The sequence below is a fragment of the Martes martes genome (genome assembly GCF_963455335.1).
Source record: "Martes martes genome assembly, chromosome: 11".
Taxonomy (NCBI): Eukaryota; Metazoa; Chordata; class Mammalia; order Carnivora; family Mustelidae; genus Martes; species Martes martes.
Genome location: NC_137899.1, coordinates 82,105,012 through 82,129,757, shown reverse-complemented (window position 1 = coordinate 82,129,757; position 24,746 = coordinate 82,105,012). Strand labels below are relative to the sequence as shown.

Sequence of the window (24,746 nt, the reverse complement as noted above, 5' to 3'; positions counted from 1 at the left end):
TTTAAGGACTTTGTTTTGAGAGAAATATGGGGAAGGGAGATGGGGAACCCAGGCGGGGTTTCCTACAATAACTGCTACCATCCTTACCCTGACTCCTGGCCTGGACCTTTGTCATCAGATTTTTGGAGAAGAGCTTATAAATGGGTGTGAATTCCCGCTTGTGTTCGCAGCTCCCACAAGTTCCAGGTTTTCTCAGTAGCCCACACTTAGCCTTTAGCAACTCGTTAAAATGTTAGATGAATTTTCTGACAGATGTCAGGCAGCGTTTGCCATTTACTTCAGGTGAGCAACTGCTTGCCGCCCATCTCTCCTTGAAGATCTTCCCTTTAAATTTCTGATTAGTTGGTTGCCTTGTGACCTCAACTCACTGTTGCCCCTCTCTTAGCGGAGATACTTCTCTTTTCCTAGATTTCTGGTTAGTTGGTTGTCTTTTGATTTTAGTTCTCTGGCAGGTCAAAAAAAGGTTGAAATTTGTATATTATCCAACTTTTTGTTGTACTTTCCAGCTTTCTACCTCCAAGTGGAACTGTTTTTACTTCTGACCAAATCATGCGTGACTGATAGCCTTATTTTAATTTTTTTTAATTCCTAGTTTATAAGTAAAATTGGTGTAGGAGTGTAGGTTTTTGTTGTTGCTGGCTATATCAAAATCTGGAATATTAGTGTGGGAGATATGTATTAGAGATCCATTTTTATTTTTTATTTTTTTAAAAGATTTTATTCATTTGACAGAGAAAGAGAGAGCACAAGTAGGCAGAGCAGCAGACAGAAGGAGAGGGAAAAGCAGGCTCTCCGCTGAGCAGGACCCTGGGATCATGACCTGAGCCGAAGGCAGCCGCTTAACTGACTGAGCCACCCAGGCACCCCAGAGATCCATTTTTAAATTTTATTAAATACATTTTATTTCTACGTGGAAGTTTTCAAAGAGACCTATAATGTATTTATTCATAGGATCGTTAAATTTTAGAGCCAGAAGAAAGTATAGAAACTCCCTACATTACATACTTCATTTTATCTGAGAGACTCTGATTAAATAGCTTTTTTAAGGTGACAGACTTTGTTATAGAAGAATGAGGACTATACTCTGTATGCTTTAGTTCATTGCTGTGTCTGCACTGCCCTTATTTATGACATTACCATTTTGCATTTTTTAATTCTTCTTTAAATTAGTGTTTATTTCTTTCTAGGAGCAAACTCTTCATTTTTCTTCTGTAGAGAACAGCCTTATGGGGGTTAAAAGGAAGCTGAAGTTGAGCTAGCTCATCTTTATCTGTAAAATGAGGAATTGGATAATATTTAACTAATAAGATTGCTTAAAAAATTAAGTTATGACCCTAAATAATTAGGCCTTCTGAAATTTCTTCAGTAAAATCACTTTCATTTCTTAAATATGGTGACTTGAACATAGTACTTTGATTTTTTTTGGAAAAATAAAAGTTTATTGCTTTTAAAATAGTTTTTCCAATTTTAACTTATCTCTTGGTGTTATAATAAGCTCTTTTGGGTTTTCTGTATAATCATTTTTCTCTCCTTTTAGGGAAAACTCTCACTTATTTCTTCTTTAACTTATGGTGGAAACAGAACAGCTGTTTTGAAGATTGCACTACAAGGTATACATTGTAATAAGACAATTTCTGCTTAACCTTTTCTGTTTTTTTTTTTTACCTTATAATCTACAAATGGATAACTTAATATATATGTGTACACACATGAGCACGGAAATGATTTCTAATGGGTAATACATACACAGTAGTGTAAAAAACTATAGAATGAAATAAATTTTTCCATACCATCTATCCTCTTTCCCCTCACCCATTTCTTCTGTTTTATTTCAGATTCCTTTAATCTCACATCTAAATTGTTAAAATAGCTAACTGGTCCCCCTGCTTCCAGTTTCACTCGTGTGACCTAAACAGCTTAGCAAACTTAAAACACTACTTTCAGCGTGTTATTTGTTATCTAGGTATAGTTATATGAGATTATGCCTTCTTCCTAGTAACCGTGAAATAATCCTGGTAGGCTAGGAAGAGCTGCCATGGAGTATTTGAGGACCACAATAGGTCTCATCCGAGTCGTGAAATTAGACTGAAGAATGGCCTGCAGCAGTCAGTGGGAAACAGACTTTGAATTACAACATTCTTTAACTACTGAAAACCAGTTATATATTAGACACTGTTCTAGGTATGGGAGATACAGCAGTGACCAAAATAAAGCCCTTGCCTTCATGAAGTTTACATTTTAGGGGGGGTACATAAATTCAATAAATAATTACATATGTAGTATTAGATAGAAATGTGGTCTGAAGAAAAATAAAGCATGATATTGTTAGGTTTAATTTACAAATAATTAAGGATTTTTACATCTAAGTTTATGAAGGATGTTCTATGTCTTTCTTTTCTTGTAATGATTTTGAGTTTAGTATCAGTGTAATGCTATCTTCCTGGAAAGAGCTGTTAAGTGCCTCCTTCTCTTCTATTTTCTGTAAGAGTTTATCTGTAATTGCTTTTATTTCTTCCTTAAATGTTTGTAGAACTCATCAGTGAAGCCAGCTGTGCCTGGAAATTTCTTTATGGAAAAGTTCTAAACCCTAAGTTCAGTTTATTTATTTGTTAATAGGGCTTTTCTTTTTTTTCTTTTTTCCTTGAGTAAGCTTCAGTAGTTTGTTTCTGAAGGAATTTATCTATTTCATCTTAGTTGTCAACAATATTGGCATAAAGTTATTCATAATGTATTTTTGAGATACTTTTATTTATTTATTTTTAAAGATTTTATTTATTTATTTGACAGACAGAGATCACAAGTAGGCAGAGAGGCAGGCAGAGAGAGGGGAGGAAGCAGGCCCCCTGCTGAGCAGAGAGCCAGATGTGGGGCTCAATCCCAGGACCCTGAGATCATGACCTGAGCCGGAGGCAGAGGCTTTAACTCACTGAGCCACCCAGGTGCCCCTGATATACTTTTAATGTTGGTAGGACCTATAGTGATGTCCTGCTTCATTTATTTGGTAATTTGTGATTACTTTCTCATTTTTCCCCCTGATCATTTTGGCTAGATATTTATTTTATTGATATTTAAAATCACCTTTTCTTTTCATTGATCCTTTTCTGTTTTTTAGTTTTCTGTAACATTTTATTTTTTGTTAATCTGCTATTATTTCCACTCAATGTACTATTAACTTCTAATACTGTATTTTTCAACTTTGAAAGTTCATTTTGAGATTTTTTAAATATCTTCCATTTCTCCTAATCATGTTCATGGCTGGTAATTTTTTTTACTGGACACCAAACATTTAGGATTTTATATTATCATGTTGGATTTATTTGTTATCCATCCTTTAAATATTATTCATCTTTATTTTGGGATACATTTAATTTTCTTGGAATCAGTTTGATTTGCTTTGTTGGGTGGGTATAGAACAGCCTTTATTTTCAGGCTAATTTGGCCTTATCACTAAGGAAATACCCTTCTGACAATTCTGCTCTCTGCCTTGTGTATGAAGATTCCATTCTGTGTGGTTGGAACCAGAACAATTCCTAGCCCTGTGTCTCTCAGAATTGTTCTGCCTTTTCCTTTCATGTGGTTCTTTCTCTTCATGAGGTACTTATCTTCCACGTACTTGGAGATAAATATTCAGCCAAAGACCTGAAGGACCCATCTCAGGGTCGCAGAGCACTCTCTATCTGTGCTGCTGTTTTTGGCACTCTGCCCTGCAAATTCTAGCCACCTTGCTATCCTCGTATCTGAACTCTTCTGAATTTGGTGAAGGCTGCTGAGCTTTGTTGGATTTTAACTCCATTTTCTGCTGCGTGAAAATTCTCCAGGAAGTAAGCCAGGGGTATTGTCTTATTTTCCTTCTCAGAACAGTTTCCTGCACTTCCTGTTGTCTGGTACCTGAAAACTGTTGTTTCATATATTTTTTTCTTAGCTTTCTCGTCATTTTAAGACTGGAGAATAAACCCGGTCTCTATTAGTCCATCATGGCCAGACACAGATATCTGATAGGTCATTTAAGATATTAACAGTGTTAGAAATCACTGTGTTTTTATATTTGATACACATTAGTGATTCAGTTTATGTCTACGCTTGTTTTGAGGAGTTGAAGAGGTAAGTGAAGGGAGGCAGTAGGCAGCTGTGAGGCAGTTGTTTCACTGCTGCATGCCACCAGACCTGACAGAGTAGCAGATTCAAGAATTCTAAGTCACACAAAAAAGGCTATCATTGTGGGAAAGATCTTTCATATACTCCTATAGATGCATAAAAATCTGATACAATGGCAGTTTCTTGGAGTAGTTGAAAATTTGAAAGCTGATATGAATGAGACTTTCCTCAGATGATATAATTGAGTCTTAGCATTTGGCCCTGCTGCACTGGTTGTAGAAGGTGATCTCTCTGGCGAGTGAAAATTGTGGAAATTCTTTTTTTTCCCAATTAAGTTTCATTTTCAAAATCATAGATAGTTTGGTCTTTACACACACACTATTCTTTTACTCTTTAATTTGTGTGTGCTGGAGGAGAAAATCACACTTATCTATAAACTTAATGTGCTGACACTGTAGATTGCTGGAAGTTCAGAAAGGGAACTATTTTGGGGGTGATACGTTATATGGTATAAAAATTGAATAATTACCACACTCAATTTCTTTTTGTTATAAACATGGAAAATAAATAGAATGTGGATATTTTATGCTGTTAATGTAATATTTATAGAAATTTATAAAATGTATTCTAGTTGAATCTTGTTATAATTTTGGTTTTAGTACCTAATAGTATTCTGTGCATTATCTTTGCATTACTTAAGGTATTAAACTAAAAGTGAATTATAAAAATTTTACTTATTCTTCATAATTATATTTTGAAGTAACTACAGTTTTTAGAATGTACTTATCAGTCAGTTTTCTTATGTGTGTAAAACTGCTGTATCTAATTAGTGTTTTTCTATATGTGTTTTTTTCTCTATAGAACAAGAAAATTCAAATTCAGAGATCAACACCATCAATGTATTATTTTTTGGAAAATTAGCAAAGGACTGTGCAAAAGTTTTCTATGAAGGGGTAAATTATTTTCATGGTTTTTTTTTTAGTTTTTGTTTTAGGAGTATAATTTAAATTATTGATGTTATATTCATCTTGTAGATCTTTTTTTGGTTTTATTTTGTTTTGTTTTGTTTCACAGATTCATTATGTATTTGCAGGTGTATAAAAGGATACTTAACAAATAGTTTTAAAATTGTAATATTCCAAAGAGATTATAAAACTTAACACTGACATAAAAAGGGACAATTTTTCCTTTCACTTCATTTTAATATTTATTATTTAACAGAACGTCTTAAGGATATGTACATTTTCCCCTCAATTAAAAAATAATTCTTAATAACTAAAAAATAATATAAGCTATAACTGTATTTTTGTATTATTTTCTGATAATTGTTTCAAAATACATGCCTATTAAATCCAACAAAATGCTACCAAACTGAGCCAACAGCAGATTAAAAGGAGCAGACACTATGACAAAGTGAGATTTATCCCAGGAATACAGTTTGGTTCAGCATAAAAAAATCAGTCCATGTAACATATCACATTAATAGAAAAAGGGAAAAAACAGATGGTCATCTTAACTGGTACGCAAAAGGCATTTGATAAAATCCTGTACTCTTTTGTAATCAAAACACTTGGGAAACTAGGAACATAAGGAAACTCCCTTAACACAATAGAGGGAAATTATGAGAAACTCACAGGTAACATCAAACTCAGTGGTGAACAACTCAAAGCTCCTCAGTAAGATTAGGAAAAAGACAAGGATGCTTACTTTACCACTGCTCTTCAACATTCCACTGAAAGTTCTAGCCAGAGCAGTTACATAAGAAAATGAAATAAAAGACACGTAATTTTAGAGGAAGAGGTAAGACTGTCTCTATTTTCATATGACATGATTCTGTATTTGTAGATCCCAGAGAATCCAAAAGAAAGCCACTAGGATTAATAAATGAATTCAGCAGCATTGGAGGGTACAAAATGGACACATAAAATCCGTTGTTACTATTTACCCATAATGAGTGGTCTGGAAAGGAAGCGATGAAAACAATTCTATATGTGTTAGCATCTGAAGGAATAATATACCCATGAGTATATGTAACCAATGAGGTGAAGGATTTCTACACTGAAAGTTAAAAAACATTGCTAAAAGAAATTAAATAAGACCTAAATAAGTGTAATGACATCTGTATTCTTGGGTAGGAAGACAATATTGTTAAGCTATTGGTACCAACCAAAGTGACTTGTAGATTTAGTGCAATCCCTATCACAATTCTATCAGTCTTTAGAAACGGAAAGGCCGACTCTCAAATTCTTAGAGAGTTTCAAGGGACCCTGAACAATCTAGGAAAAGAATAACAGAGTCAGAGGACTCACACTTTATGATTTCAAAACTCAGCACAAAGATACTATAATCAACACTGTGGGACTGTTATAAAGATAGAAATGTATACCAACAGAATAGAGTTAAGGGTCGAGAAATAAACCCATATATCTGTAGGCAGTTGATTTTTGACAAAGGTGTCAACATCCATTCGGTGCAAAGTGATACAGCCACTGTGGAAAACAGTTGGACATTTCTTCTTAGAATCATGATATGACCTAGCAACCCCACTAATAGGTATACAGACAAAATAATTGAAAACAAGAATTCAAACAGATATTTGTACACCAGTGTTTGGTGGAGCATTGCAGCAGTTCCCCCCTTTAGCTGTGGTCCAGGTTCTAGGGCCCCCACTGGAAGCCTGAAACTGTGGATAGTACTGAACCCTATATACATTGTTCTTCCTATATATACACACGTATAATAAGAAGTTTAATTTATAAATTAGGCACAGCAGGAGATTAATAACAATAATAAAATAGAACATTTATGGTAATATACTGTAATAAAATTAATGTGAATGTTGTTTCTTTCTCTGAAAATATTGTACAGTGCTTACTTTTCTTGTGATGATGTGAGATGATAAAAGGCATACATGATGAGATGAAGTGAGGTGAATGGTGTAGGCACCACAGTATAGCCTTAGGCTACTATTAACCTTCTGACAGTACATCAGAAGGAGGATCATCCGCTTCTGGACCATGGTTGACAGTAGGCATCTGAAACCATGGAAAGCAAAATCACACATGAGGGGGGACTACCTCATTTATAATAGCCAAAAGGTGGCGAGAACCCAAGTGTCCATTAGCAGATGAATAGATAAAGAATGTGCCATATTCATATAATGGAATATTACTCAGCCATAAAAAGGAATGAAGTTCTGATACATGCTACATCATGGATGAACTTGGAAACGTTATGCTAAGTGAGGGAAGCCAAACACGAAAGGACAACTATTGTGTGATTGCACCTATATGAATATGTGGAATAGGCAAATTCACAGAGACGAAAGTAGATGAGAGGTTACCAAGAGCCTGGGTTGGTGGGGGGGAATGGGGAGTTTTTCCTTAATGGTTAAAAAATTTCTACTTGGGGTGAAGAAAAGGTTTGACAATAGGTAGTGGTGATGGTTGTACACATTGTGATTGTAATTAATGCCATTGAGTTATACACTTAAAAATGGTTAAAATGGGGCACCTGGCTCAGTGGGTTAAGCCTCTGTCATCAGCTCAGGTCATGATCTCAGGGTCCTGGGATCAAGCCCCACATCGGGCTCTGTGTTTGGCGGGGAGCCTGCTTCCCCCCTCTCTTTCTGCCTGCCTCTGTGCCTATTTGTGATCTCTCTCTCCCTCTCTCTGTCAGATGAATAAATAAAATCTTAAAAAAAAAACAAACTTAAAAAACAGTTAAATGGCAAGTTTTCCATTATATTTTGCTTCAGTTAAAAAAACACATGTCTGCAGTGCAATATTTAGGCAATACAGATATGTAATAGAAAATGAGTCCTTCAGAGTTCTTATACAGCATACTTTCTGTTGGAGAAAGGTAGACAGTGAACAGATAAACATAATTTTCTAAGTGGCAGACAGTGCTGTGGAGAAAATAAAGCAGGGGGAGAGAGATGTGAGGATATATTTTAATTTGATGAAGGAAAGACTCTGATAAGGTGACATTTGAGCAGAAACTTGAAAGAAGTAAAGTAGTCCTTAGATATTTGGAGGAACCAGGAATTTCTAAGTGCAAAGTCTGAGAAGTATGAATGCATGTTCCAGACACAGCAGGGGGTCAGTATCTAAATCCCAGCAGATGTGACTGGGGCAAAATGCTTAACTCTGTTCAGTTTTTTTCAATTTTAATCTTGAAAGACTTAAAAAATTCTTTAAAATTTTTTGTTTAAAAAATTAATCTTTATATTAAAATCAATAAAAATTAATTTTAAAAATCTTTAAAAAATCAAGATAGGAGTATTAATACCACCCTTTCTGGATTGTTGTCAGGATTAGAGATAAATATACCTACTGCTGGCACTGTGTGGGAACTTGGTGTGTGGCCACTGTTATTATTGTTATGACTCTTTATCTTACTATAATTAGATGCAGCCCCAGTGAGGAAAAGCAGGGAGAGAAAGGGCACCTTGGTCTGAGCCCAGGAGTGTGGCTTCTAGTTAATTACTGGATTTTGAGTAACCATTGATAATCTCCAGATGTAAATTTAATCAAATATAAAGTAAGAATATTGGATTAGCTGAGAATTCTGAGTAATTCTGGAATACTGTAGTTTCAGAAACTTACCATTTATCAATAATTTAGTGGACTTGAGAAATGCTGGTTTTGTAAAACCTGTCTTTGGAGTCTAGTATAAAGATTTATTTCATGTTAACTGTCAGAAAATCTACCTTTTTTTTTTTTTTTCCTTCTAACCAGCGTTTTGGAAATAGATGCTAAACTCAAATTTTGTCTTTTTGGCCAAAGCTTCTGTGAAGAGGTGGTAAATCTGTTAATGTTTTCCTAACTCATAATTTGAATAAAGGAAAGGAGAATCAGTGTAGTGATTTTTCACTTCTGTAAAAAGTTTGTTATTAAATCCCTGGTGTATTTTAAAATTCTAGAATTTAAGGAAATAAGTATTTCCTGTGTGATTGACATCCTAAAACTCCTATGATATTTCATCAGACTTTCTCTTAGGATGATAAATAGGGTAATTTTAGGTGCAATTTAAAAAATTGGAGATACATAGTTCTAATCTAGTTGTTATGGCATAGCAAAGTTCCAGAAGCAAATATACTAAAAAAGAGGTGTTATCTGACAGTTTGCTTCAGGCCACTTAGGTAGGGTGGAAATCAGTAGCTCTATATACCTATTTTGATGGGGCACTTTTTGTGGGTGCCTCCAGTAAAGGCATGTTGTCATTACTATTATTATTCCTATTATTATTATTCTTGCCCTTGAAGGCATGACTTTATTTTGGCTTAGGTAAAATAATTAATATTCATGATGACAGTTCTGAATTATTAATGAATTCAGTGCTCAAGAAGATCTGAAGTCATGCCATTTTTTTTTAAGGGCCATAGTCTCCAGAAATGATGAAGTGGAGAGGGAGAAAAAGGGAGAGAATATGGATGAAAGTGAGAACATTAAGTAGGTGTTTAACAGGGGAAGATTCACTCATTAAGAAAAATAACTTATATAACATTTTTCCTTTGAACTGGAAAACAGTATGTTACAGTGCTTTGTTGAGATAGGGAAAAATGAAAAATACATCAGTTCAGTGATGAATTTGCATGTGATACTAAGCTGTAACACATTTTCTCTGACTCCCCATCCTTCCAAAAAAAAAAGTAAACAAAACCAAATAAATGCTGTTAACAGCTTCCTTATTCTTCAGGCTGCTAGACACACACAGGGAAGTTTTGCCCTGATACATTGAGTTAGTTATATTTCGTTTTCAAGAATTACAGAAAATATGAAATAAATAGGAAATGTAGTTTTATGTTCTTATTTCGGATGATTCATTCCATTCTGTAAAGAGTTCCACTTTTTTTCCCCCAAAGATTTTATTCATTCATTTGACAGAGATTGAGAGAGAGAGAGCATAAGCAGGGGGAGCAGCAGGCAGAGGAAGAGGGAGAAGCAGGCTCCCTGCTAGGCAAAGAGCCCAATATGGGACTTGATCCCAGGACTCTGGGATCATGACCCAAACCTAAGGCAGACGCTTAACCAACTGAGACACAAGTTGCCCCAAGAGGTCCACTTCTGGCATTTTTAAAGATTTCACAGACCGTCCTTTCAACTTGCTGAGATCATTAAAGTTGCCTTTCCTTTCTTTTCTTCTGATATTTTTAATTTTTATTTATTTATTTATTTATTTTTTATTTTATTTTTTTGACAGACAAAGATCACAAGTAGGCAGAGAGGCAGGCAGAGAGAGGAAGGGAAGCAGGCTCCCTGTGGAGCAGAGAGCCCGATGCGGAGCTCGATCCCAGGACCCTGGGATCATGACCAGGCCGAAGGCAGAGGCTTTAACCCACTGAGCCACCCAGGCGCCCCTCCTGATATTTTTTAATAAGTAAGACATTCAACTCTCTGCTTCAAATTCTGGCCAGAGAAAAAAAGACAGTTGTAATGCATGGTAAGGAGGGAGGCTCTAGCATCCTTTTTTTGAAGAGTCAGCTAGCTGGATTACCTTAGTGGCTCAGTCGTTAAGCGTCTGCCTTTGGCTAAGGTCAGGATCCCAGGGTGCTGGGATTGAGTCCCATATCAGGCTCCCTCCTGGAATCAAGCCCCGCATCAGGCTCGGCTCCCTGCTCCATGGGGAGCCTGCTTCTCCCTCTCCCACTCCCTCTGCTGTGTTCCCTCTCTCACTGTGTCTCTCTCTGTCAAATAAATAAATAAAATCTTTAAAAAAAAAGTCGACCAGCTGTAAAATTAATTTTTGTGAAAGGACCATCCGTTTGTAAAAGAAGACGAGTATTCTAGGGTTCAGGGATCTTCAGTGAACTCCCAGCAGTGTACAAATCATCAGAAGAAATCTTTTTTTTTTTTTTTTTTTTAAGATTTTATTTATTTTTTTGAGAGAGGGAGAGCACAGAGGGGAGTAAAAGGAAGAAGCAGACTCCTTGTCGAACAGGTAGCCCAACTCAGGGCTCAACCCCAGGACCTGAGCTGAAGGCAGATGCTTAACCGACTGAGCCACCCAGGTGCCTCAGAAGAGGTTCTTGAACCAGTTAAATGTGTATGTAAATGTATGTATGTATTTTTTTTTCCCCTCTCTGAGAAGGTCATTTATAACTCTTATTCTCAGAAAGATCCATGAACCCATGATCATTAACTGCTTTTTAAGGACAGAATTTCATAGGATTCTATTATGGTGTATAGTTGAGTTAATATTGAAGTTCCAAGAGTAATTAATTATGTGCCCATATACAGAAATAATAATGATTTGATATTGGAAACTAGTGTCTTGTAAAAATCCTATATTATTTTTAGTGAGAAGTCCTATAACAAACCTGAGCTTTACAGTGGCTGTCTTCGTAAAACTACAGATGACCATTACTGCAGAAGATTACTAAAGGCTCAAATGATAAACATGTATAGAAGCACTTTGTAAACTGTAAAATTCTATACAAATATAATATCCTAAGTATTGTCATAGAACTTGTAGTAAGTGGAGATACTGCTCTGTCTCCACAAGTTATTCTTTTCCTGCTCAGGAAGGTAGCGTGAACTTGGATTAGATCTTGTAAATACTTCGATTTAGAAGATTTTGTTCTTTTTGCCTGGTCTTGAAGGTTTAAAAAAAAACAAGTTGTGTGGAAAGGTATAACCAGAAAAGCAGAAGCTGCCCCTTTCCCTCTGAAGCCACTCATATTGCCTAGTGTGATAAAATTAGATAAAATCCCTGCTTCTTTACCTTGTACCTTTCCAGCTTTTATGTATATGTGTGTATATCAGTGTGTACTTATGCATGTATGTCTATATATATGCATGTAGATAAGCTCATACATGCACATTTTTCATCAAATGACAGTACTATTCATGTTTTATAAATTGCTTTATTTAACAGCATATCTTGGACATCTTTAGAGGAGAAGGGTTTTAAAAATACATGGTACTGAATATTAGGGATCTGTTTATATTTTAAATACATTTTTATCTTTTCCTTTAAGATTGGAAACACAATAAAAGCGTTATAATACAATGAATTAGCAAAATATGTGCAGTGCATCTACAAAATATGTACAATGTATGAGATATTAGTATTTTCCCTAACTGACATATGAAAGGTGTTTTCTGCAATTGAAATATATTTTAAACAAGTATTCATTAAAACAGAATAGAACTATACTGGCTAATTAGTACTTGTCAGCTAACAGAGAATGTTAATAATGGTAAGCCAAGTTTTTCCGTTTTAAGATATAATTATAGAAGACTGAGGTCACAGTTTACTTTAAAATCTTTCTGGGTTTAAAATCCATGAATGCTGATCATTGGGGAGGTCTAATTAGGCTATTTATTTAAGAGTTTATAGTAGTAAGGTTAAAAATTATTGAAAGTCAAAGGTAAAACTCTTTATGTAGAAGAATGGATTTTCTAAATCAGTTCTTGCGCAGGGGCCATGCTAATCTTCTCTGTATTGTTCCAATTTTAGTGTATGTGCTGCTGAAGCAAACACTCAATTCAGTTCTTAAACCTTTCTTATTTGTCATTGGCTTATTCCCTTAAGGTTAGCTCCACATCTGATTACAAAAAAAAAAAAATTGTAAACATTAAAATGAATTTTAACAAAATTTCAATCCTTGCTTTGCAAGACTAATGATACATTTTGCAGGAATATACACCCTGTAATTGAACCTTTTTTTGTATGAGACACTTCTTTCAGTTTTAGCTTTCCTTTAAAAGTAAGATTTAACATTTAATAAATGGACATAAAATATGGGGAAGGACTTTTTCAAAGTATTTTGAAAGTTCAAAAAAATATTTTATCACAAAACCATGAGAATTACAGACGTTTGTCAATACATTGTTTTCCCTCCATTTAAGATTTAGTTCTGAAAGATATTGTAGAGCAGTGCCTGTCTTGGAAATTAGGAGACTTGATTCTTGTCTTGATCTACAACTACTTAGCTGAATGTTACCTTAGACTGTTCATTTACTCTCTCTCGCCCTTATTTTCTTACCTGAAAAATGAAAGTGTTTGATTACCTGATCTCTAAAGTCCTGTTTTCAGTTCTGAAATGCTGAGATTTTTTTGAACTAAGTTTCGTAGTACTCATACAGTTTATTTAGGATTTAATGAAGGTATCATATATACAAGTAATATGTATTCACATAGTTGGTTTTTCATTTAATTGTCTAAATACTTGTTGAATGTTTTTGGTCTTCTGTGCTGGATGTCCTGAATAAGAGGTAATGGACCTTGCCATCATGGGACAATGCTCAGTGGAGCAGAGGAAATTAAACAGTTATTATGTAATTGATTATTTTATCTAGATGTAATATGACTGAGATTGAGTAGTAGAATTAGAAAAGTAGCAGAAAAAATGAAGATGGGTTTTGGGAGAGTGGGTTAGTAAAAGAGAACAATATGTACAGAGCCCTTGATTGAGGAGCCTGGAATGCTAAAAATTACAAAAAGGAGCTATTCTGGGGTATGTTGCATAGTAGGTAGCTGGTGAGGTGGTGGGCATCAGATCACACAGGGATTTGTAAACCATTTACAGATTTTGGATTTTATGCTAATATTGCCTATAGTGCTTCCAATTAAGTTCTTAGCATTATATAACCAAATAGATGTTAATGTTCATAAAATACATTTTTTATATTAGAGAAACATTTTCTGTCAGTCACTACGTTATCAGATTCATGGCTTCTCCCTTCACTCTTTCACTCTTAATTGGTGTTTTAAAATATAATAACAGGATTTGCAAGGGTGGCATAGTAAAAATCACTTAATGCCTGTTAAAGTTAGATAAGTGTTTTTCTTTTTGGATTATCAGTTGTTTCATATTTCCTGTGTCCTTTTCCTGCTTGCTGAAAGTGTAATAACGTGGGAATTTTGGATACACTATCAACTAAAAATTAACAAGTTAATACACTAGTCTTGCAGTTTACATTTTTTTAGTCACATACTGGTTTGTTTCTTGTTCCACCACTGATTATGTTCTATAGAACATTAGCATGTAAAAATGACATGTTATAATATGCAAATAAGTTGTCTGCTCTTTTTTTTATTGTTGATTTTTAAGAACACTTCTTTATGTTAAAAAGATCTGTGCTGTTTTCATTGATTTTTTTTCTCTGAAACTGGTTTGCAGTGGAATATTCCTGTTGGCTAACCCAAAAGGGAAGTTGTTTAATGACCAAGTCTCACTCCTTTTAAGACACTGACAGGGTAGGTTAGATAAAAGGAAAATGACCCACTTGCTGATATCTGAGTATCCTGAGTTAGTTCAAAGATTTCAGGTCTACCAATGTGTTTTTATTTTTAGAACATTGATATACAGATATTGATAAAGCCTTATCACTTTTAGTAATATGGTATTCTTCTCAGGCTGATTTCCTAATAACTTCAGCAGATTGAGATAAAATACCTACTCTGTCTATCAGAATGCATTCTTAGCTCTGAACTGTGTAATTCCTATTCTTGTTTGAATGGCTTCGGTATGCTCTTTTCAGAAGCTTAGAACTTAGAACAATGCATATTAAATCTCATTTTCAACTCAGTCTAATGAATGTTTATACAAACTAATACTGCCTATTATATGTTTATCTTTCTTATCCTCTGTGCATTTGAATTAATTCAAAAGCTATTACAATTTGTAAATTCATGGAAACTAGATTCTAAGCGTCATTCATTTTTTTCTCTTTTCTGTTTGGGTTTGTACTTTAATTTTACCAGTATTAATTTATTCAACGTATACTTGTACTATGAACAGAAGCTCCTTACAGCCACTTTTATGGTATATAAAAGTAGATAAGACATTTTTAGTCCCAGGGAGCTTATAGACTTAAAAGCATTAAAAACATTAAGAATCATTTGTAAATAATACACAGGCAAAATATATTAAAATACTGCATAGGAGAGTTCAGAGGAAGGAAGAATTATTTTTCTCAGAGAGAAACAATCTAAGACCTCATAAGAAAAGTTTTTACTATCTGGGTTTTAAAAGATAGATAGGATCAGATATATGCAAAATAGAAAAATGCTGTTATTAGTGGGGGCTCAGAATAAGCAGAGAATATACATGGAAAAGCACTATGAATGTAAGAGAATCTGATTTTTATAGTATTAAATAGACATACATGGAAATAAAATAGGCCAGGTAGATTGGGATAGGATCACTGAGGGCCTTCCATATAATTTATATAGATATATTCTAATATAAGTTCATGTTTAGAAATATAATAAATTAAACCACATTAGTTTTCTTAAATACTTTTGGTGGTTATTTCTATGTTGTCAGATTTGTGCTAGAGGAAAAGTTATACTACAGCCTTCTACTGAATTGTATTGCTAATATTGAAATAGAATTAGACTTTTGAAGAAAATTTTCTTATGAATGTGATGTCCTGCTTTTAGTGATTTTTTTCTATTTAAAACGTTTTCTCCATCATAAAATAAACACTTCTTAAGTTTAGATTATATGGAAAAATAGAAAAATGTTCATCTGTACAACTAACATTTGCATTTTATGTATTTCTTTCCATATAATATTTAAGACATTTTTCAGTAAAATAGAAAATAACATGAGATAGGTTATTTTTTGTATGTGCTTTTAAGAGAATTTAGAACTGAAAAACTTCCCTACTTCTATTTATCTTTCCCTGTGAGTTTGATTGAACAACTTTAAATCTTTGACTAAAATCTCAAGTTTTTGTTTAAATCAGAAGCTTTAGGCAGTTGAAACCATTGCTTATTTTTCAGTTTTAAGAGTAATATATTCCAGAAGCAGTCTTACTTTTTATTTTATTCCCCTTTAAAACTGCCTGGGGATGCCTGGGTGGCCCAGTTGGTTAAGGGTCGTCTGCTTTCAGCTCAGGTCATGATCCCAAGGTCCTGGGATTGAGTCCCTGTTGGACTCCTTGCTCAGTGGGGAGCCTGCTTCTCCCTTTGCCTGCTCTTCCCCCAGCTTGTGTGCGTGCGCTCTCCCTCTCTCTGACGAATACATACATACATACATGCATACTGCCTAAAAACATGGTCAAAACAGAATATTCAGTGAGAAGGAATATTTTCTCCCATTTATCTGTGAAGAGTTGTGGTTATTTAGCATTATCAGCACAGACACATTTATGTTCATAGTCTCATGTAAAGAAAGAAAAAAAAAGTAGAAAGTTGTAGAGCTAAAAGTTCTGAACAGGGCTAGAGATTTTAGGAAGGCCATATAAGATCCATATTTTGAGTCACGGTTTGTTAATGGTGGGCCTACTTTGTGCCAAGCCTTATAAATACAGAGCAGAATAGGACATGACCCTGCATGGGGAACCTGGGTGGCTGTGTTGGGCGTCTGTGTCTGTGCTCCGCTTGTGTCATGATCTCAAGGTCTTGGGATTGAGCCCTGTGTTGGGCTCCCTGCTCAGCTGGGAGCCAGCTTTTCCCTCTTCCTCTCCCTCCCACTTCTGCTCTAGTGCGTTCTCTCTCTCCCTCTCTCTCAAATGAATAAATAAAATCTTTAAAAAAAAAAAAAAAGACATGACCCCTGCCTTCAGCGTGTTCACAACCTTGTTTAATGGATCTAAATAGAGAATCCTGGGACTTGACACCAGACCCTTCCTTGAATGTGCAAAGCAAGTCTGTAATGCAGGATACTTCCATTTGGTAGAAATTAAGATTATTGAAGGAAGCTGCCTAAAACCCAGGAATTTTTATGTATCTTAAGATTTTGGTGCTAAAATTAGAAGAGTAGGATAATAATTATATATATATGTAGCATATATTATTACATATTATATATTACATATGTATGGGGCAGCAAGACAAAATTGCTGAATGTTTATGTTCCAATATTTGGAAATTAAGAAAAGGAGATTTAACTAATGAATGAGAGAGGCAAGAATAAATGGGGACTGGCTTCTTACTTTAGAAGAAGAAAAATACTTTTTTCTTATTAGTAGATAAATAGAAATTTCTTATTTATGTCTCATACCCTGGATTTATATGCACATGTATTAGCTTTGTGACAGTATGGAGTTTTTAATACTAATGGCATGTCTTTCTCAATGTAGTCTCTCAACTCTGACATTTAGTTTCATTTAAATTTCATTCTTAATACTTTTGGATCATCTGTTATCTCTTCATTATTTCTACAAACCTATTGATATAAATTGAGATAAACATTGATTTTTGAAGTCCCATTAAATAAATAAAAATTTTTGAGTGATTTAGTTAGTGTTTTCCTGGTCTGTGAAGTGAGACATTATGCTTGTCTAGGGCTATGTTGAAGCCCTTTTAGAGGAAGTTGTAGTCTTGGTCTTATATTCAGGAAGCATTAAGCACATGTAGCTAACCTGTTTTCCATGTTATAGAAATTACTCCTGTTTTTAAATAATAATAAAAATAAGCATTTATGTGACATTCAGAATTACAGATATTGATTATTTAAAATCATTTTTTCCTCTGTAGGACACCATTGCAGTAGCTGGATTTACTGTGTTGTCAGCATCTTCATCTACAAGCAGAGATGGTAAACATCGCTTATTTTTGAAAGCATTTGAAGACTTCAGATCAACTGTTTATGTAAGTGTATAACTTTTAGTCCAATCATTTGTGGTTTTAATGAGCTAAGGGGATAGAATAGGAGCAGTATTTCTGTAAATCTGCAGATAAACTATTTAGCCTGACTGAATTATTTTAATTAAATACTTTAAGTTTAAAGCAAAAATTCTCTTCTCAGCTTTATGTTTAGAATGATTCCAGGTAGAAAAGAAAGATCCCTTAAAAATAATTATTTACTAATGGAATTTTTAAAACTTTGTAGGTACTCTAGATCTCATTCTTTGCTCTTACATCATCAGCCTTTTTTGATGGTCTACTCGATTTCACTTTAAATTGATCATGTGCCCTTTTTTTAGGTAAAACTGATTTCCTTCTATTTTATTCTTTACAAAGATGCTGATTCTCTGCTTCCCACTTCACCCCTTCTCCCACAGCCCTGTGTGTGTGTGCATGTGTGCATGTGCACACATGGAGACCATCAGTTTGGTCAAGGCTGTCAGAGAAGTAGAGTTGGGCCAGTCCTGTGCTTGCAGGCCACCATCTGCCTGTTTTTCTGTAGTATCCGAAATACGGGCTAGGCGTGATCCTCTGATATTGAAATTAATGTATTAGACTTAACCTTAGACAGTTTTGCACATGTCAGTCTTAATTTGTAAGGCATGGTTTCGTGCCATTCTAGTGAATTTGAATATTACGCAGTTAAATGTGTAGTTTTGGTGCAGTTAAAGGCCTGTAATCACATTGGAGGTTGGTTGTATACGAGTAAATCCTCTTCTTTTGTTTTCAGGTTTATGTTAAATCTGTCAGAGATTTTTCTGCAGAATCAATGTCTTTGGTAAGATAATACTCAGTTTAATTTAAAATATGCACACCCACACACACACATAAAGATAACACACATGTATGTATTTCATATATATATGATATCTACTTATAGTCTAATTTTTAAAATAATAATATAATGGGAAGACAAAATATCTACCTTTTTGATATCTAATAATGTTAAATTTGAGTTATATATTGACCTAGTAATTAATAACTGGTGGTTCTTTTATTTGGAATATCTGTTGTTATTTTCTATAAGCTACACATAAAAAAATTAAAAGGGAAAAACATTTTATTTTGTGAAGATACTAGGATTAGTACTTTAAAACCTCAGGCAGATACTTTTGTTTCTTTATCAGTTATATTTATAAACAATGTCATGTGCCAAATTGTGATTTACAAATTATTTAATTTTAAGAAGTTTATTATATTTGTGATACATTTTTCATTTCTTTATCTTTTTTTAATATTTTATAAAATTTTGTTAAAGCAATAGGAAGGTTCCCATTTTTATAGGTGAGCTATATGTAGCTGAGTAAAACTGGAAAAAGGGTAATATATATGATGAAGTTCAATATAAAGTTTACCTTCTGCCTATGTTCTTAAACCTTTTGTTCCTAATCGACAGAGTCCAGGGACTTTGTTTTAGTTAACAGTGACTATGGGATACAACTTTTAAATTCTGAATAATACTATATGGAAATATAATTCAAATTTGTTATTTAAAGAAACTGTAACCAATAAAAGGTTTGATACACTTTTTTAAAGGCATGAATTAGCTGCAGGTATTAGTTTTTCTCAAAATTATTTTAGATTGCTCAGCTTCAAATATTTGATACATCCATGAACCTGCATATAAGGAAGAGGTAAAGGACAGAACTTATGAAATTGGTAAAAATGTTTTTTCAGTGATCCCAGATATTCTGATCTATTAGACTATGACTTAGATGCTGTGCACGTATATACTAGCTTATTTACATGGAAAGTCAAATTATAATCAAGAAGTTGTTTGTTGTTCATGAATTAACAAGTACATTGCATGGATGACCATAATGGTTAGTGTTATTGAGCTATATGCTGGCCTGCCCCATTCATCTATACATTAGGGAGATAACTTTAATATCATGGATCTAGTTATTTGTCAGCTAGGTACATATCTTTCCTTTCTGTCCCATATGCTGTCCAATATTTTTCTTCCATCATTTATGAGCTACAACATTTTTTATATCAAAGTTTGATGAGATTTCTAAACATTACCTTTCTTATACTTGAACTAAAGGATCAGCTTCTTTGAAAAAACCAATTAACTCATTTTGATTTGATTTTTAAAATTTTAACTCATAGTTCAGTAGGTAGTAACCTTATTTCTGGTTGTTGGTGGGATGGATAGGTGATGGGGCCAGATGTGTGATTGTTTGACTAATATGCAGACATGTCCTTGTAAATCACTTTCTCCTTTCTTTCCAAACCTATGTACAATTATTTCAGATAATTTTTCTTTTCTGTTTTTCCCATTTTTAATGTGTTTATACCATTTACAATCAAAACCTGTAGTAAAATCTTTATAATAATATAGAGGGGAAAAAAGAAATATATACCAGAAGTTTTGAAGTGATATTACTCAAAGTTAAAGTCCAGAACCAAAAGTTCTTAAATTGCATTTCTTAGAATTATGTACAAATTACATAATTTATAATCAAAATTCTTTGTAAGAAAAACTAGTTGGTTTGTATAGTAACCTTTATAAGCTGTGTATTTCCTTTTTTTTCAGACTATATCCTCTTTTTAGACACTTAAAAGGAAAAAAATGCAATTATATTGGTTGTTATTTTAAAAATTTAATTATAAAATTATTCTAAAATGTAAATACTTAGTGTTGATATATTCACTGTCTTCGCTTTCTTAGGTTCCAGCAACACATTATATATATACACCCCTGAATCAACTTAAGGGTGGTACAATTGTCAATGTCTATGGTGTTGTGAAGTTCTTTAAACCTCCATATCTAAGCAAAGGAACCGGTAGGTATTAAAATTGGTGAAGATTTTAATGGGCTGGAGCTGCTTTATTGGTTTCAGAAACATAGCTCCTTCAATACTGTTAAGTCTTAGAAGCTCAATTCTCATTTATTTAATTTTTTTAAATATTTATTTGAGAGAAAGCATGTGCACATGCATGGTTGCATGCGAATGGGGGCAGGGGTTGTAGAGGGAGAGAGGGAATCCTCCAGCAGACTCCCTGTTGAGCATAGAGTCCAACATGGGGCACTGTCCCAGCACCCTGGAATCATGACTTGAGCCGAAATCCAGCGTTAGTTATGTAAGTGACTGAACTACCCAGGCGCCCCTCAGGTCTGATTTATAATTGCCAAACAATTCATATGCGCATTTTTGGCCATTTTCACTTATAAAGTACGTATGGTCTTTAGATTCCAAAGACTAAATTAAGAAAAGGATTCTAAACTGCAGCATGACAGCATATAAAAGTATGACATAGGCTAAATATAGAATATTTTAGTACTGTAATGGTGGTATATAAATCACTTTTAATTCTGATATAGAACTTAAAAAAGATCAAATAAAAAATAAGTACCTGTGAACATGTTAATGAATACACAGTATAAAAAGATACCAATTGTAACATTAATAACAAAGTATATGTGAGGAGAAGTAGAAGTATAGTTTTTATACATAATATTTATTAGCTTAAAATAGGTTGTTAGGGGCGCCTGGGTGGCTCAGTGGGTTAAAGCCTCTGCTTTCAGCTTAGGTCATGATCTCAGGGTCCTGGGGTTGAGCCCCGCATCGGTCGGGCTCTCTGCTCAACGGGGATCCTGCTTCCCCCTCTCTCTCTGCCTGCCTCTCTGCCTACTTGTGATCTCTGTCTGTCAAATAAATAAATAAAATATTTTTAAAAAAGGTTGTTATAACTTTAATATGTTTTATGTGAACTCCATGGTAACCAGAAAGAAAATACTTACAGAAGATTCACAAAAGGAAATGAGTATGTCGCTACATTAAAAAAAAATCAATGAAATACGGAGGGCAAAAGTGCTAAAAGACAAAACAATTAGCACAATGCAGTAGTTAAGTTCTTTCCTACCAGTGACAACTTCAAATATAAAAAATTAAACACCTCAGTCAAAAGGCGTAGTACTTTGGTTGTTTTTAAAGATAATTAAGGTATAACCTACTAATTCTATAAAATACAAGCCTTATTTATTTATTTATTTATTAAACAGTTTTTAAAACAGTTTAAACAGTCTGATTTTAAACAGACTGACATAGAAAAGAATAAAAAAACATGAATTTCAGTTTTCTGAGGGTTAATTTAGTAAAGACACCATATAGCTTTACCTTGGTTTAATTCAGTTCAACTAAAAACACTTACTAATCTATTTAATCTAACCTGAAACAGCATTTGTAAAAGGCACCATTATGTATGTATCATCAAGAAAAGCTCTGCCAATTAAGTTATGCTTCACTGTTAATTTTAAGATGTAGCCATATTTTAGAGATATTAAAAATGCACAGTGGTGTTGTTGATGAAATACTGTCTTTCTCTTCTGCATGCCAGGTGCCGTGGTTCCTCCTAGAAACACAAAGATGTTCACATTGAGTTTATATTTAAAAAAATATTTTATTAAATTATATGTATGTAAATTTTATTATTGTGGAGTGAACTCGAAGTGTACTCTTTAGTGGGAGATGAGGGAAACATCATATTTTCATGTAGTCAGAGGATTTTGTTAATGCACGATGGAAAGACTTACTCTGTGAAAGTGACTGAAGACTGAAATCCAGAGAAATTTGAAATAGGTAGCAACTAAGTCTGAAGGCATCAGAGGGATGTGTTATTGAAAACTCTGGTGATTTCTGTTTTAGCAGAAAGGGAATGTTAAACAGTAAGGTTGAAGCAGAGAAGTTATTGTTTAAGTGTCTATTTCTCAGATATTTTCATTTGACTTTACTTTAACCCCACAATCTGAATTCTCCAAGCTATCATACTTTTCAATATTTACTTGCATACTTTCATCTTGGTGGTTTGTTTGCATTATCAGGTTTATTGTCCCCTGAATCTTAATATTCTGCAAATTTTCTATAAAGGTGTGATCACTGTGATCCTCTTCTGCTTGTGAGTGTTATCTGGCAGTTCTAATTGGCCTGCTGAATTTAGGAATAAGCTACATGACTGCCAGTTATGTCCATCTGACTTGGTAAAAGATAGAATTAAAAACTTTTCAAACTTGTTACGTCGCTAATTCTTGTCACCAAAAGTTTTTATTAAATTAATCAACAAATGTATTCAAGAATAACAAATGATAATAGTATAGAATAAAATGATAGTTGTTTTTAAAACACTGATGACTCAATATTAATTTTAAGTTATTATTCGACAGCATAATCACATTTTCTTCTGACTGTTATTAAGTCATGCATATATAATGAAAGCCTTGGGGAACTATTATTTTTATTATATATTCATATGTATTTTATGTCTCTATCAGATATGTTTAATTGGCTCCAGTCCCTTAATAAAAAAATTCATGAGTAGTAATGAACCATCTGTTATTACAACGATAATATGTTTCTCTGTTTTTTCTGATATACTGAATTAAAACGAATGTCATCAATTTTACCACAACACATTCATTGAAACTCTAAGTGAGATGTCTTTACTGCCAGCAAGATGGTAAAGTTTTAAAATTATCTATTACATAACTTTAGTTACACTTTTTATTTCTATTGATAGCACTCATCCTTCAACATGCTGTAGGAGAGTCAGACAAATAGCACTTTCCTGTTGAGGAAAGGATCAACTTCATTAGTATTACTACTGAGATGTACCAGAATAAATGTACAGGAACAATCCACAGCTCTGCCTTTTATGTATTACATAAAGCAATATTATTTTGCAAATGTGGGACCACAATCTTAAATACTACATCCAGAGGTACATAACTAGTTATTTGGAGGAAAGTTACCTTTATGCAGCTCAAATTTAGGTAAATGGAAAAAAGCTTATTCTGTTCTGTATCATTAGCTGGAATTTTTCATTAAAATTTATTTTATAAATGTTAAATTCAGTGCTACTGAGGCTATTTGGTGCACTCTAGCATTTGTACTTCTTGACTAAAATTTTTCTTCAAGACTTTCCTCTTCATTCTAATAGTGATTACATATGACCTACATGCTGCTGTCTTATTTCTGGTAGCAAATGCTTATTCCCCAATCTTTATATTCAGTCTTGGAGAAGTTGTAGCTTTTTTTCTATAAGTTTATCAGTCTTGTTGTTAAAAGGACAATATAGATAATTACATTCTTATTCAATTGTGGTAAGATTCATCATGAAAACCGAGAATTTCTCAAGGATTATGGAAATAGCATTTAGTAAAAGATAATTGCATCATCAAAATTGATTTTGATAATGATTCATCAGGGGTACATAATATGTCCTCTTTTATGTATGAAGGCAAGGGCATTGCTGCCTTAGGATTTTGAGATTTTACAGCAATTGTCTTTGAAAGCCTCATGTTTACTTTTGCTTCAGAGAACTGGCTAGACAGAGTTGGGTATGTCAGTTTTTGCCTTACACAGATAATATATTTTTTTAGTTAATGTCTGTTAAGAAGTTTAGTTTTAGCTTTGTCTCAGATTCTAAGAAATAGCCTACAATTTCTTTAAGCTTGGGATACATTTACTCTGTTCTTATTGTCTGTTCTTGCTGAATAAGATCAATGTAAGCTGGCCATAAAATACTTCCAGGCTTAATAGTATGTGGCTTGTCCTTGCTTGTTATCAGTATCATAATGCCTGCTCACTCTGTGAGCAAATTAGAGGAATAAAGGGAACTCTGTGCTACTTTTCTAATATTTGAGTCCAGAGGAAAGGAGAGGATAGCCGAAATATTTATGTCATTTTTTGAACGTCCACCTCTGCTCCCTCCTGCCTTTTTTTTTCTTTCCCCAAACTCTGCAATCCTACAGGTCTCAGCCTTTTTTGTGCCACATGATGTGGCACATTGCCTGTTACTCCCTAGCTTACCAGAGGAATGCGTTATGTTCCAAAATTACTTGATTTTCGTACCTGCCTCCCATTAAAATTCTCCATTTTTGGAAAGCAGTTTGACTAAACTTGAACAGTTTTGGATGTTACAGTGTTTCGAGAAGCACATCTTTCTTTTGCTGTTCATTATCTTATAAAAGTATATCTCTTTTAGCTGCAAACTGAGCATTTTAATCAAATTTTTAGAGCAGTATCCAAAACACTGGACTTCTGAGAGACCCTGTCTATTTT

At 33.9% G+C, this 24,746-nt stretch overlaps 1 protein-coding gene across 3 annotated transcripts in view; it reads left to right on the top strand.

The window, feature by feature from the left end:
* Nucleotides 1-24,746, top strand: part of POT1 (protection of telomeres 1) — a 78,037-nt gene that overhangs the window by 7,699 nt on the left and 45,592 nt on the right. For all 3 annotated transcript variants that reach the window (XR_013967618.1, XM_080817942.1, XM_080817943.1), the window contains exons 3-7: nt 1,538-1,610; nt 4,957-5,048; nt 17,533-17,646; nt 18,413-18,460; nt 20,357-20,471. Coding sequence is in view for 2 of the 3 variants with exons in the window: in XM_080817942.1 (XP_080674068.1) it covers nt 1,538-1,610; nt 4,957-5,048; nt 17,533-17,646; nt 18,413-18,460; nt 20,357-20,471 (442 nt within the window). In the remaining variant the exon portion in view is untranslated. The remainder of the gene's footprint in view (nt 1-1,537; nt 1,611-4,956; nt 5,049-17,532; nt 17,647-18,412; nt 18,461-20,356; nt 20,472-24,746) is intronic.